At 37.5% G+C, this 12,827-nt stretch overlaps 1 protein-coding gene across 4 annotated transcripts in view; it reads left to right on the forward strand.

The window, feature by feature from the left end:
- C2CD3 (C2 domain containing 3 centriole elongation regulator) overlaps positions 1–12,827 on the forward strand; it is a 132,205-nt gene that overhangs the window by 34,885 nt on the left and 84,493 nt on the right. For all 4 annotated transcript variants that reach the window (XM_057316704.1, XM_026518082.4, XM_026518083.4 and 1 more), the window contains 5 exons: positions 703–854; positions 1,621–1,830; positions 2,461–2,573; positions 9,160–9,278; positions 11,107–11,229. In XM_057316704.1, coding sequence (XP_057172687.1) covers positions 703–854; positions 1,621–1,830; positions 2,461–2,573; positions 9,160–9,278; positions 11,107–11,229 — 717 coding nt within the window. The remainder of the gene's footprint in view (positions 1–702; positions 855–1,620; positions 1,831–2,460; positions 2,574–9,159; positions 9,279–11,106; positions 11,230–12,827) is intronic.

The raw sequence follows: 12,827 nt of genomic DNA on the forward strand, positions 1-12,827 counted from the left end.
GTTCCCTCTCTCAAATAAATAAATAAATAAATCTTTTAATTAAAAAATGACATTGGATTCATTTCTGCATTTATATGAGCAAGTTTTTTTTTTTTTTAATTTGGAACCAAATAAGTATAACACTGTCCTCTCTTTATTTTGCATTTTGTGATAGAAAGGGCTGATCAGTCAATTGTGGTAAGCTACTTTTTCTCCAAGTAAAATTTAATTACAGGGGGCTTAGCAACTGATTCCCCCATTAAGAAAATTTGCGACATAATAAACAGTTCATCCTAGCAAGATTAAGAGTAGAATAAATCACTAGTGGTATGGAGTGGTAAAAAAAGAAGGTGGAGTCTTTGCATCCGTATAGTTAGGTGACATTGTACCATTTTGCCTCAAACTGTGGTAGAAATATAGGCTTTGGAATCTGCCTTTGGTACTAGATACATAGTAGATAGTAAATAAGTAATGATTGCTATTGTTGAGAATTTGAAAGAAGAGTCTGTTTTCATTTATTTTCTTTGAACCAAACTTGTAGGTTATTTTTACATACCAGGAGAAATGCGGGATTATCTCCCTGGCATCAGTTATCTCTTTAAAAGAATGATACATGTGCAGAGAAGAATTTGATTACTTTTAGAGAAATGTTTTCATTACCAGTCTCCCTAAAGCAACTTTTTTTTTTTTTGGTGCCTCTCTTTTTGTTTCTTCCCCCCATAGAAATCTGATACCAGCGTCAGTGATTTCTTCAGTGAAGATGATACTGTCCCTTCTAAAAAAATGAACCAGTCAAAAGCTCTTGCCAAATCTCCTAAGCTTCTGGAGTCAAATGATCTTAAGTTGAAGAAAAGGGCAGCGGGCAAGAAAAATAGGTGAGCCTCTCTATGATTGCTCATTTAGAGGCAAAAGCAAAGGAAGATTATTTTCACAAGATCTCCTAACGTAAATGATCTGTATTTGCCTAACACTATCATCCTGGTTAAGTGAGTTATAATAGTTCATTAAAAGTGTAATAATATGGAAAGATGGATACAATAAAATGGAAAAAAAAAGAAAGCAGAATTATAGGTTGAATGTGTGCTGTACCGGGGCGCCTGGGTAGCGCAGTCATTAAGCGTCTGCCATCAGCTCGGGGCGTGATCCCAGCGTTCTGGGATCGAGCCCCACATCAGGCTCTTCCGCTGGGAGCCTGCTTCTTCCTCTCCCACTCCCCCTGCTTGTGTTCCCTCTCTCGCTGGCTGTCTCTCTGTCGAATAAATAAATAAGATCTTAAATTAAAAAAAAGTGTGCTGTACTGCACTGTGGAAAATATGCATAAAGAAAGCAAATGAAGAGGAATACAAAGGAGTGATGATAGTAGTTATATTAAAGTAGTGGGTTAACTGGGGTGTAATGTCTGTAGCCCTTGTAAGAAAACCTAATTCTGTAACATCAGTTTCTATACTTTTATGGAGATAAGACTTTAGATTAAAAGAATGATTTTACTTTTTTTGAAATTTCTTTCACTCTCAGTCCTTGAAAACTTGTGAATTAAGATACTTGCTGCCCTTTCTCTTTCCTCTTCTTTCCTGTGCAACTAAATCCTTTCATGTTGGGCCTCAGACTGTCTGTTTCACTGTCTATATGAACTCCTTTCAGAGATTTGGTTGAAAAACAGATGATATCAGAAACTCCAGAAGATGCCCAAGTGATGACACTAAGTGTGGATAGATTGGCCCTTTTGGGTAGAACACATTCGGTCAGAATCATCATCGAAACGATGGGGGTTCCTCCAGATAGTCCTCAGATGACCTCTGGCAAAAAAAACTTTTCTGGCAGACCACCTAAGCTGACAGCAACAAAAAAGCGGTACGTCTCCAACATGGAAGAGCTCCAACATGTCAAAGAAATTTGACATTTCTGGGAAGTGTGTGGTGGTAATAGTAATAAAGATAAATAATTGCATAACATTTTATGATTTATAAAGTACTTTCATATGAATCAATCAACAAAAATGTGATGAAGTCCTCACTAGGTTTCAAGGCCAGGACTAGGTAATTGTGAGACTAAAAGAAATTGAGACCCTCGCTCTATCGTTACATACTTTATAGTCAGCACAAGAGAGATGCATTTAAAAGGCTGTAGGATGCAAAATAGATGTTTTATATTAAAAATGCTGTGGAAAATTTGTAGACATACTGTGGTGCTCATTTTCCAGCTTATACAAATATCAAATCATTGTTATATGCCTGAAACTAATATAATGTTATATGTCGATTATGTTTCAATAATAGATAAATGGATAGAGTAAGTAAACTGTGCAAGCACAAGGAAGTTCTGCTTGATAGGATTGGGGAAGGCTTTCAAGAGAACAGATAGGTCCTCTGAGGGTCTGAGGTGCTGAAAATAGGAAAGATATGAAGGGCTGATCAGAGAGTAAATACGTTCATTTGTTATTTGATTTATGTTTTAATCACTTTTTTTGGTTTTGATTTTTAGCACCTTCTTTGTGGAATATCACTTTCCTGTGGGTTTTTCTAGAGGTGGATTGGGAAAGACAGATTTGATCACCGAGGTCGTTCGACTCGCCTCCAGTAAAATTACAGATGGAGGTAAGAGACTAGTTTTCTGCTCCTTGCATTCTTGCTGTGGAAGAATTTTTCAAGCCCTAAATAGTCATCTGACTTTTATAGTACCATAGAATCATAGAGTTAGAAAGAATTGTGGACTGAATTTACTCTAATTCCTTTATTTGATAAGTGAGGACACTGGCCCAGAGGTGCTGTGACTATCTGATGCAAGGCAGCAAGGCAGTAACATACCTGAGACCAGAATGCAGAACTCCTGATGCTTAGAGCACATTCGCTCGACTTTTGTTCCCTTTTTAAAAACAACTTTAACAAGGTATAATTCACGTATTATACAACTTAACTATTTAAAGTGTTCGTTGAACCCATTGAAGAATTCAGTGGTTTTTAGTATATACAAAGAGTTGTGCAACCATCATGATCTAATTTTAGAATATCTTCATCCGGGGCGCCTGGGTGGCACAGCGTTTAAGCGTCTGCCTTCGGCTCAGGGCGTGGTCCCGGCGTTCTGGGATCGAGCCCCACATCAGGCTCCTCTGCTATGAGCCTGCTTCTTCCTCTCCCACTCCCCCTGCTTGTGTTCCCTCTCTCGCTGGCTGTCTCTGTCTCTGTCAAATAAATAAATAAAATCTTAAAAAAAAAAAAAAAAAAAAAAAAGAATATCTTCATCCCCCCAAAGGAAATCCCTTACTCATTAGCATCCACTCTCCATTTTCCTGTCATCACCCCCACCCACACTAAACAACCCCTAATCTATTTTCTATCATTTTACTCATTCTGGACATTTCATATAAATGGAATCATACAGTATGTGATTTTTTAACTGGCTTCTTTGACTTACCATAACATTTCAAATTTGATCTGTGTTATGGCTGTTTCAGAACCTTTTCCCTTATTGTGGCTGTATTATATTTCACTGTATGGCTATACCACATTTAGTTATCCATTCATTAGCTGATGGGCATTTGGGTTGTTTCTGCTTTTTGGCTGTTGTGGATAATGCTTTTATGAATATTTGTGTACACGTTTTTGTGTGGATATATGTTTTCATTTCCCTTGGGTATGTACCTAACAGTGGAATTGCTGAGTCATATGGTAACTATGTGTTTTAACTTTTTGAAGAACTGCCAGACAGTTTTCATCAGTTGCTCCATCATTTTACATTCTCAACAGCAGTGTGTGGAGGGTGCCAGTTCTCCACATCCTCACCAATCCTTGTTATCTTTCATTATTTTTTATTGTAGACATCGTAGGGGTTATGAAGTCGTATCTCGCTGTGGTTTTGATTTGCATTTCCCAATGACTAATGATGTTGAGTGTGTTTTCCTGTGCTTATTTTCCATGTATATATCTTAGAGAAATGTCTGTTGCAATCCTTTGCCCATTTTTAAGTTTTTGTTATTGGGTTGTAAGAATTCTTTATACATCCTGGATATAAGGCCCTTAGGAGTTACATATTCTGGATTTAAGACCCTTATCAGTTACATATTCTGGATATGAGACCTTGTGAGAGCTATGATTTTGAAATATTTTCTCCCATTAATGGGCTGTCCTTTCACTTTCTAAATACTATCATTTATAGAACAAATGTTTTAAATTTTGCTGTGGTCCAGTTTATTTTTTCTTTTGTTGCATGTGCTTTTGGTATTATCCTTCTTTTTTCTATTTTAAGTATTTCTAATACAAAAAAGTAAAAGGGTAGGGGCGCCTGGGTGGCTCAGTCGTTAAGCGTCTGCCTTCGGCTCAGGGCGTGATCCTGGCGTTATGGGATCGAGCCCCACATCAGGCTCCTCCGCTATGATCCTGCTTCTTCCTCTCCCACTCCCCCTGCTTGTGTTCCCTCTCTCGCTGGCTGTCTCTCTCTGTCAAATTAATAAATAAAATCTTTAAAAAAAAAAAAGTAAAAGGGTAATATAATAAACATTTATGTCCCTGTCATCCAAAGTTATATAACTTTCTAACATTTTGTGAATTTCTTTGTCTTCGTTATCCAGTTTGATCCATGAATGGTTCATCAGTGTTGAATTCCTTCTCTGAGAGGTAGTTTAAGGAGTAAAAGATACGGTCCTAATTCTCCTACACATTCAAGTAACTTTCCTATACCGCATGGTAACATTGGATTTTTAAATTTTTATTTTGCTTTATTTGTTTTTTTAACTAGATATAATCCATTCCACTTGGTTCAAAATCTTTGTAGGCAATGTTGTAAATTTTGTATTATTCCTAAGATATTTCATGCATATATAAGCAAATATGTTTATCCTTTTTTGCCCTCCCATTTTTATCCAAGTATTAGTGTACCTTATGCATTGCTCTGTACCTTGTCTTTAACAGTGTATCTTAGTAATTTTTTCATGCCAGGAAATAAAGAACGCAGTCTTCCCAGTCTTTTATGACCACATAGTATTCCCTTGTATGAATATGCCATAATTTAAACACCACTTATTGGTTAATATATCACTACTTAGGTAATTTTCAGTCTTACTATTAAAAACAGTGCTTCAATAGAAAAATTTTGAACGTGCATCCTTTCTCATTTGATGTGATAATATCCAATACAAACATTAAAAATACTTATTAAAATAACTTTTTTTTACATTTTTTAAATTTAAATTCAATTTAATTAACATATACTGTATTACTAGTTTCAGACATACAATTTAGTGATTCATCAGTTGCATATAACACCCAGTGTTCATTCCATCAAGTGCCCTCCTTAATGCCCATCACCCAGTAACCCCATCCCCCCATGTACCTCCCCTCTAGCCACCCTCAGTTTGTTTCCTATAGTTAAGAGTCTCTCGTGGTTTGTATCCCTCTCTGTTTTTATTTTATTTTTCCTCCCCTTCCCCTATGTTCTGTTTTGTTTCTTAAATCTCACATATGAGTGAAATAATATATTTCTCTTTCTCTATTTCACTTAGCATAATACCCTCTAATTCTATCCACATCATTGCAAATGGCAAGATTTCATTCTTTTTAATGGCTGAGTAATAGTCCAGTGTGTGTGTGTGTGTGTGTGTGTGTGTGTCTGTGTGGATACACACCGCGTCTTCTATATCCATTCATCTGTCGATGGACATCTGGGCTCTTTCCATATTTTGGCTATTGTGGACATTGCTGCGATAATCACTGGGTACATGTGCCCCTTTGAATCACTATGTTTGTATCCTTCAGATAAATACCCAGTAGTGCAATTACTGGGTCTTAGGGTAGCTCTATTTTTTTTTTTTTTTTAAAGGAAGGTCTGGCCTCACCTTCCTTTTTTTTTTTTTTTTAAAGATTTTATTTATTTATTCGACAGAGATAGAGACAGCCAGCGAGAGAGGGAACACAAGCAGGGGGAGTGGGAGAGGAAGAAGCAGGCTCATAGCAGAGGAGCCTGATGTGGGGCTCGATCCCAGAACGCCAGGATCACGCCCTGAGCCGAAGGCAGACGCTTAACCGCTGTGCCACCCAGGCGCCCCAGGGTAGCTCTATTTTTAACTTCTTGAGAAGCCTCCTTACTATTTTCAGAGTGGCTGCACCAGTTTGCATTCCCACCAGTAGTGTAAGAGGGCTCCCCTTCTCCACGTCCTCACCATCATCTGTTTTTTCCTGTGTTGTTAATTTTAGCCATTCTCACCAGCGTGAGGTGGTATCTCGTTGTGGTTGTGATTTGAAAATACTCTTAAAAACAGCACCTAAAGTAATTTAGTGTACTTTTTTTACTAGAATACATTGTTTCACTTTCCCCATCACCTTAAAGGAAGAATGGAGGCATTTAAAATTTTTCACATGTTTACTTCTGGCGTATGCTTAAATTATTGACAGCAGCAGAAGCTGCTCTGGAGGTTTGTTTAGAGCATTCAAGAATGCAGAATTGATCCTGTTGGCTGAAAGTATGTTTAAGGAGCTTTAATATGCTTTAAACTTATCAAACCCCCATATGCAAGGAAACACATTGGATCTTTTTCTCAAGCCTTTCCTTTTATCTCCTTCTACCTATGTGATCTCTGATGAGTTTCTTAAAACTTCTCTGAGCCTCAGTTTCGCCATCTGTAAAATTGAAATACAGCAAGGACACAGTTCTGATATGAGTTTCAATTAACATAGTACCTGTAAAGCAAGGACTCAAGGGATTGATGTACAGTCAAATGGGATAATGAATGTAAAAATATTAAATTCTAGAATAGTATGTAACTAATAGTAGCTTACACTTACTGGGTACTAAACTACATGCCAAGAACTCTACTCAGTGTTTTATATACATTCACCATTTAATTGATTTTCATACCACAACATAGAAAACTCAGTCCTTTATGACTGTGTTACTCATAAATTAAAACACACAACAATCAAGTAGCTTGTCTGAGATTGTACAGCTGGTTTACTGGTGAACTAGAATTTGAACATAGAACAATTTTTTAAAGATTTTATTTATTTATTTATTGAGTGGGGATGAAGGGGGGGGAAGGGGCATATGGAAAAGGAGGGAGAGAATCTTAACCAGGCTTCATGCTCAGTGGGGCTTGATCCCATGAGCCAGAGATCATGACCTGAGCTGAAATTAAGAGATGCTTAACCAGCTAAGCTACCCTGGTGCCCCTGAATCAAGAGCATGTTTTATTCTAATTCATATGCTCTTAATCTATATTGCTTTTCAGTTGTTGTTGACCACAGTGGTTGAGTTCTCCCTGTGTCCTTCTGAAAAAGATCACATGGGAAGTGTGTAATAAGCATCAAGCCAGGAATTGGAAGACAGAGTTCTAGTTTTGTTTATACCATACACTAATTGTATGAGCTTAAGCAAAATCACTTTTTTCATCTGTGGGCCTCTCTTAACAATAACATAGATTGGACTAGGTATTTTCAAGATAACCTTCCAACTCTTCTATTTTCCTCCCTTCCAACTCTTAAAAAAATTCTCTGGGACATTGTTCAGCAATTTATTTACAGTTTATTTCATTATTGCCTTAACTCGCTTTTAATGGTTAAAAAAAAAAAAAAGCCATGAGCTTAAGAAACGAGAATTATGTGAGAAATACAGTGATATAGTGTAAAAACTAGATGGTGACGAAAAATCTGAGTAAATTAGAGTTGTGTTTGTACAAAAAAGGATTTTTCAGTATCCAAATTGCTTTTTCCTCTGTTACTTCAGTCCTTCCACCACCACTGAGGTGTAGGTGTTGTCTTATTTCCCTTCTCCTGGTAGGATAATCAGGTCAGCTGGTCCCATGGGTGTGGGCTTCCTGGGCTGAGACCTTTTGTTTACAGTTCCTGTGTATGGATCCAGAGTAGAAGACCCAGATCTTATTTATGAGTATCAAGAGAAGTATACAGAGTCAAGAATTAAGATGGCAAAGATGAATAAAATTGATCAGTAGACCAAAGTGATCAGTTTGAATGAATACCAGAGATAGCAGTTTTCTCTGTTAACGGGGCCTTTTGTGAGGGCTTTCCATTTTAAGGGTGTAGAAGTGAATGAACAGGAAAATCATTTTACAGGTGGGAAGTTGTGGCCGAGGTGGTCACTAATGAGTAATAGAACTGGAGCTTGACCTTACATTCTTTGGTTCAAATCCCAAGGTCTTTTTTCTTTTTTAAAATCTGTTAAAGCCCCATAGCAGTGAGCACATACTCAAATACTAACACTGCTTTATCCCGTTTGCACTTATTATTATAGCAAAAATCCTTTTCCTTCTGTCTAAGAGACCAACATGCCAGCTAACATCAGGACCTGGTACCTTGTGTGAAGGTGACAGTAGGAGTCCCCTAGCCTTCGGCCAAAAGATAAACTCATTTTCATTACAGTTTTTGATTCAACTCTTCTCTTCGTTTATGCCTCATTGTCCCAGCAGCCCACCCCCTTCTTTTGTTAATACCTACCAACTTGTCTTTTTAAAACAATAAATCATATTACCTTACACCCATGAAGATCTGTCTCTTTTCATATCGTGTGCTCGTATGCTTGCCATTCATTTCTCGTAGCAAAACTAGAGCAACATAGCACTGCTTAGCTTCTCCCTACTATACGCAGGTTTTTTTCTTTGTCTCTGCTCCTTCAGTCCCTACAACCCTAACACTTTTGTGAAAGTATGCTGACTAAATTTCTTTTTTTTTTTTTAAGATTTTATTTATTTATTTGAGAGAGAGAGTGTACAAGCAGGGGGAGGAGCAGAGGGAGAGGGACATGCGGACTCTCTGCTGAGTGCAGAGCCCAACTGACTGCAGGGCTCAATACCAGGGCCCCTGAGATCATGACCTGACCTGAGCAGAAGTCACTTAACTAAGCCTTTAGATTTCATTTTTTTTTTAAGGCTTTATTTATTTATTTGACAGAGAGACAGCCAGCAAGAGAGGGAACACAAGCAGGGGGAGCGGGAGAGGAAGAAGCAGGCTCTCAGGGGAGCAAGGAACCTGATGTGGGGCTCGATCCCAGGACCCTGGGATCACGCCCTGAGCCGAAGGCAGACTCTTGATGACTGAGCCACCCAGGTGCCCCATGACGAGATTTCTGAAAGAGATTTTAGTTAAATCAAGAGGGAGGCAGGTGGTGTCAAAGCATGGATTGATGATGGCTCTAGTTGGGTGGCCTGACATATGCTCATGTGTTTGGTTCTCCTTACAGTGGTGAATTTCCAGCAGCGATTTGTGTTTCCAGTACACTTTGGTGGCCCAATGATAGAACACTGGTGGAATTCCAACCTCACTTTCCAAATTTACACAAAGAAAACCCCACAGAAAAAGGTATCTCAAGTGATTTTGACTTTGCCTTACCATTCACACTAGGGAATTAGAACATACTTAAAATTCTATTCTTACCTAAAGTAGGAATTTCTCCAGGCTCAAACACTGCTTATTATTATTTCTAATTTCTGTTTGCTATTTGTTATAAGCCAGATATGCTAAAGGAGCTATACAGACACACTAGCAAAGTTAATCATTATAACTCTGTGAATTAAGTATGTTATTATCTTTATTTTACAGACAAAGAAACTGAGATTTGGTGAAGTTTAGTAGCTTGTCTAAGATCGCTCAAGCTAATAAAAGATAAAGCCAGGCCGGACTCCATCTCAAGTTTTCTGACTTCAGACCCTAAGTTCTTAACCTCTTCACTGTATTCCCTGCTACAGAGAAGGGACTATTTGAATTGATATAGGTTATTAGCCTTAATTTGAGACTATTTCTTATTTTCAGGCAGAGTATGTAGAAGTCCAAGATAATATAATGTGGATAGCAGATTTAATCAGCTTATAAACTTATTCTAAGTTTATAAAATCCACTTGCAATTGGTACAGCGTAAATCAGTAAACTATGTCATGAGCAGTTTTTAACTTCTTTCAGTAAAACTACTGAAATCTTCCTAATCTTTGCCCACCTCTTGAGTATGGATAGCATGAGGAATGTGTCTTGCATTTTTTTTGTTTTTTCAGAGGATATAAATAATACAAGTTCTTTTTGGAAAATATACCAAAATAGGAAGAGGTAGAAAAACACATAATTCTACAACCTCAGGACTGCCTCTCTATAAACGCTTCAGTATATTTACGTTGTATCTCCTAGCTAATGGCTCTTTCTAATAAAAGAACTGTACATGTTTTTGGCAGAGAACTTGAGAAAGTATTTCTGAGAAGCAAAAATTGTCTATAATCCCATTACCAGGAAATAACTTTGCTAATATTTCTGTTTCCCCCTTGTGTGTTTTTTTCAAATGAATACAATACATGTGTAAATCTTTAGCAGTATTAGGGTAATTTTATATACAGTTTTTATCCTGCCTTTTTAAAAATTTAACATTATGTTTAAAATATTTGAAGATTTACTATATATTACTTAATACTCTATTTTTACCAAACACTATAATGAATACTTCTCATATTATTTCACACCTTTTGTAAACATTGTTTTAATGACTACATATTACTGCATTGTAGCAATGTGCTATAATTAACTTAATAATTCCTGATTATTGGACCTCTAGTTATTTCTAATTGTTAATTTTTAAAACATACCTATTTGTGTATAAGCTTTTTATGTATTTGTTACTATTTTAGTGTAAATTCCCAGAAGTGGAATTACTGAGCTAAAGAGTGAATATTTAAAGCTTTTAATATTTACTGCCAAATTTGCTGTCCAGAAGTATGTTGCCAGTTTATATTCCCAACTTCACACATTTATGATAACCTCTGTCTCCATAACCTTGATAGCCAGGTATATAAAGTTTTATAATTTTTTAGCTTGATGGCAAAAATTTGTATCATCTAAATGTTATTTTTTATCTTTAATAGTGAAGTTGAACACTTTTTGTAAAGAACTAACTCTTAAAAATAGAAAAAGATTATCTTTCAACCTCTTGGTGACTCATGAAACCGTCTACAATCTCCCAGAGAGAAGTAGTGAAACCCATAATGGGGACCAAAATATGGCAGAATATAGGTTGCCACTTAAAGTTGCCTCAGATAGTTAAGCTATTTACTTTATAAAGCATGGGTTCCCTTCTGAGCTGTCCTATGTTGTCACTCCAGTTAAAATCTTGTCTTTAATTTAACCTAAATTTTTTCTTTCCTTCTCTCAGCCAGAAGTCATTGGATCTGCATCACTGCCTTTACGAACTGTCATTCAGTCTGAGTTACTTTCTTTCAGTAACCAGCTTCCAGTGCAACAGGAGAATGGTCAGGCCCCACTGGGCCCCCTTAAGGTACATAGATACACATTCAGGTAGTCAAGTATTTACGGAGCATGTATTGTTAGCACTGAACAAGAAAATCAGGGTCTCTCCTCTTGCAGCTTTTATTAAAATAGCGTAGCAGAGGGGCATCTAGGTGGCTTAGTCGGTTAAGCGTTTGCCTTTGGCTCAGGTCATGATTCCGGGTCCTGGGATCAAGCCCTACATCGGGCTCCCTGTTCAGTGGGGAGCCTGCTTCTCCCTCTCCCCATTGCTTGTCGTCTCTCTCACTATCTCTCTCTCTCTGACAAATAAATAAATAAAATCTTAAAAAATATAGGCAGCAGAATTGCTTTGAAGGAAATAAACAATACAATGTGAAAGTGAATACCTGGGAGGAAGTAGGGGATGGAGGTCAGAGAAGGTCTAAGAAAGTGACATTTTAGGTAAGATTTGAAGGAGAGGAAGAGGCCACCAAGTAAAAAGTGGAGGGAAGATAATTCCAGAGAAAGGGAGTAACACATGCAAAGGCCCTAAGGCAGGAATGTTGTCATAGGATAGTGAGCCCAGAAGGAGAATGGTAGAAAATAAGACTGGACAGGCAGGTGGAAGGCATATCATTCAGAGCTTTGAAGGTCTACGTAAATGGTTTAGATTTTATGCTAAAAGCCAAGAAAGGACAAAGCATGAGAGTGACGTTTGATTTACATTTTTAAAAAATTTATTTATTTGAGACAGAGAGAACATAAGCAGGAGGGGCAGAGGGAGAGAGAATCTGAAGCAGACTTTGAGCTGAGCATGGGGCCCGATGTGGAGCTTAATCCCACGACCCTGAGATCACAACATAAGCCAAAACCAATAGTCAGATGTTTAACTAACTCACCACCTAGGCTCCCTGATTTACATTTTTAAAAGATAACTGTGTGGAGAATAGATTGTAGGAGACAAGAAGAAAAATAGAGACTTACCTTAGTCCAGAAAGGAGATCACTAATGGCTTGGACTAGAGTAGTGGCAGTTGAACAAAGAGAGAAGTGACTGAGTGTGTGGTCTGGTGGAATGAGTTCTGATGTATAATTCATTGGAAAGAGGGTTCTTACCTTGTATTCAGAAGCCACAGGATTTCTTAGGTGGCATTATACTGGCTTCAGTATAGCTTTGTCTTATTGTTCTGGTGAGCTTTTAAAATAATCACAGCCATACCTGTGACATTTCCATGGCTCTCCATTATCCAAAATATAAAATACATGGCTCATCATAAGGCTGTAACCTATCACTTACAGCTTCCCTACCAGTAGGTATGTCTAACTATGTAAAGAATCAAGAAGGTATCATGCTGGGTTATACCTCCATGCTTTTGATCTTGATTTTCATGTTGCTGCCTCTTCTTGGAAGCTCTCTCTGCCTACTTCCTGGTCTTCTTGATAATAAACACCATTTAGTTTTAAAGACCGGTGTGATCGTCATTATGAAAAATTAACATCACATTACTCTTCCACTATCAAAGGTTTATTTTCTGTTTGCCTAGTTCATTCTGGACTGCAAGGTTAAAATCAGAAAAGAGGAATTAATGGAACTGATGGACTAGAAATTGTTTCTGTCCTGGCTCTGTTGGGAGAAGTACTGTTCTAG

This window comes from Ursus arctos, unplaced genomic scaffold (genome assembly GCF_023065955.2).
Source record: "Ursus arctos isolate Adak ecotype North America unplaced genomic scaffold, UrsArc2.0 scaffold_22, whole genome shotgun sequence".
NCBI lineage: Eukaryota > Metazoa > Chordata > Mammalia > Carnivora > Ursidae > Ursus > Ursus arctos.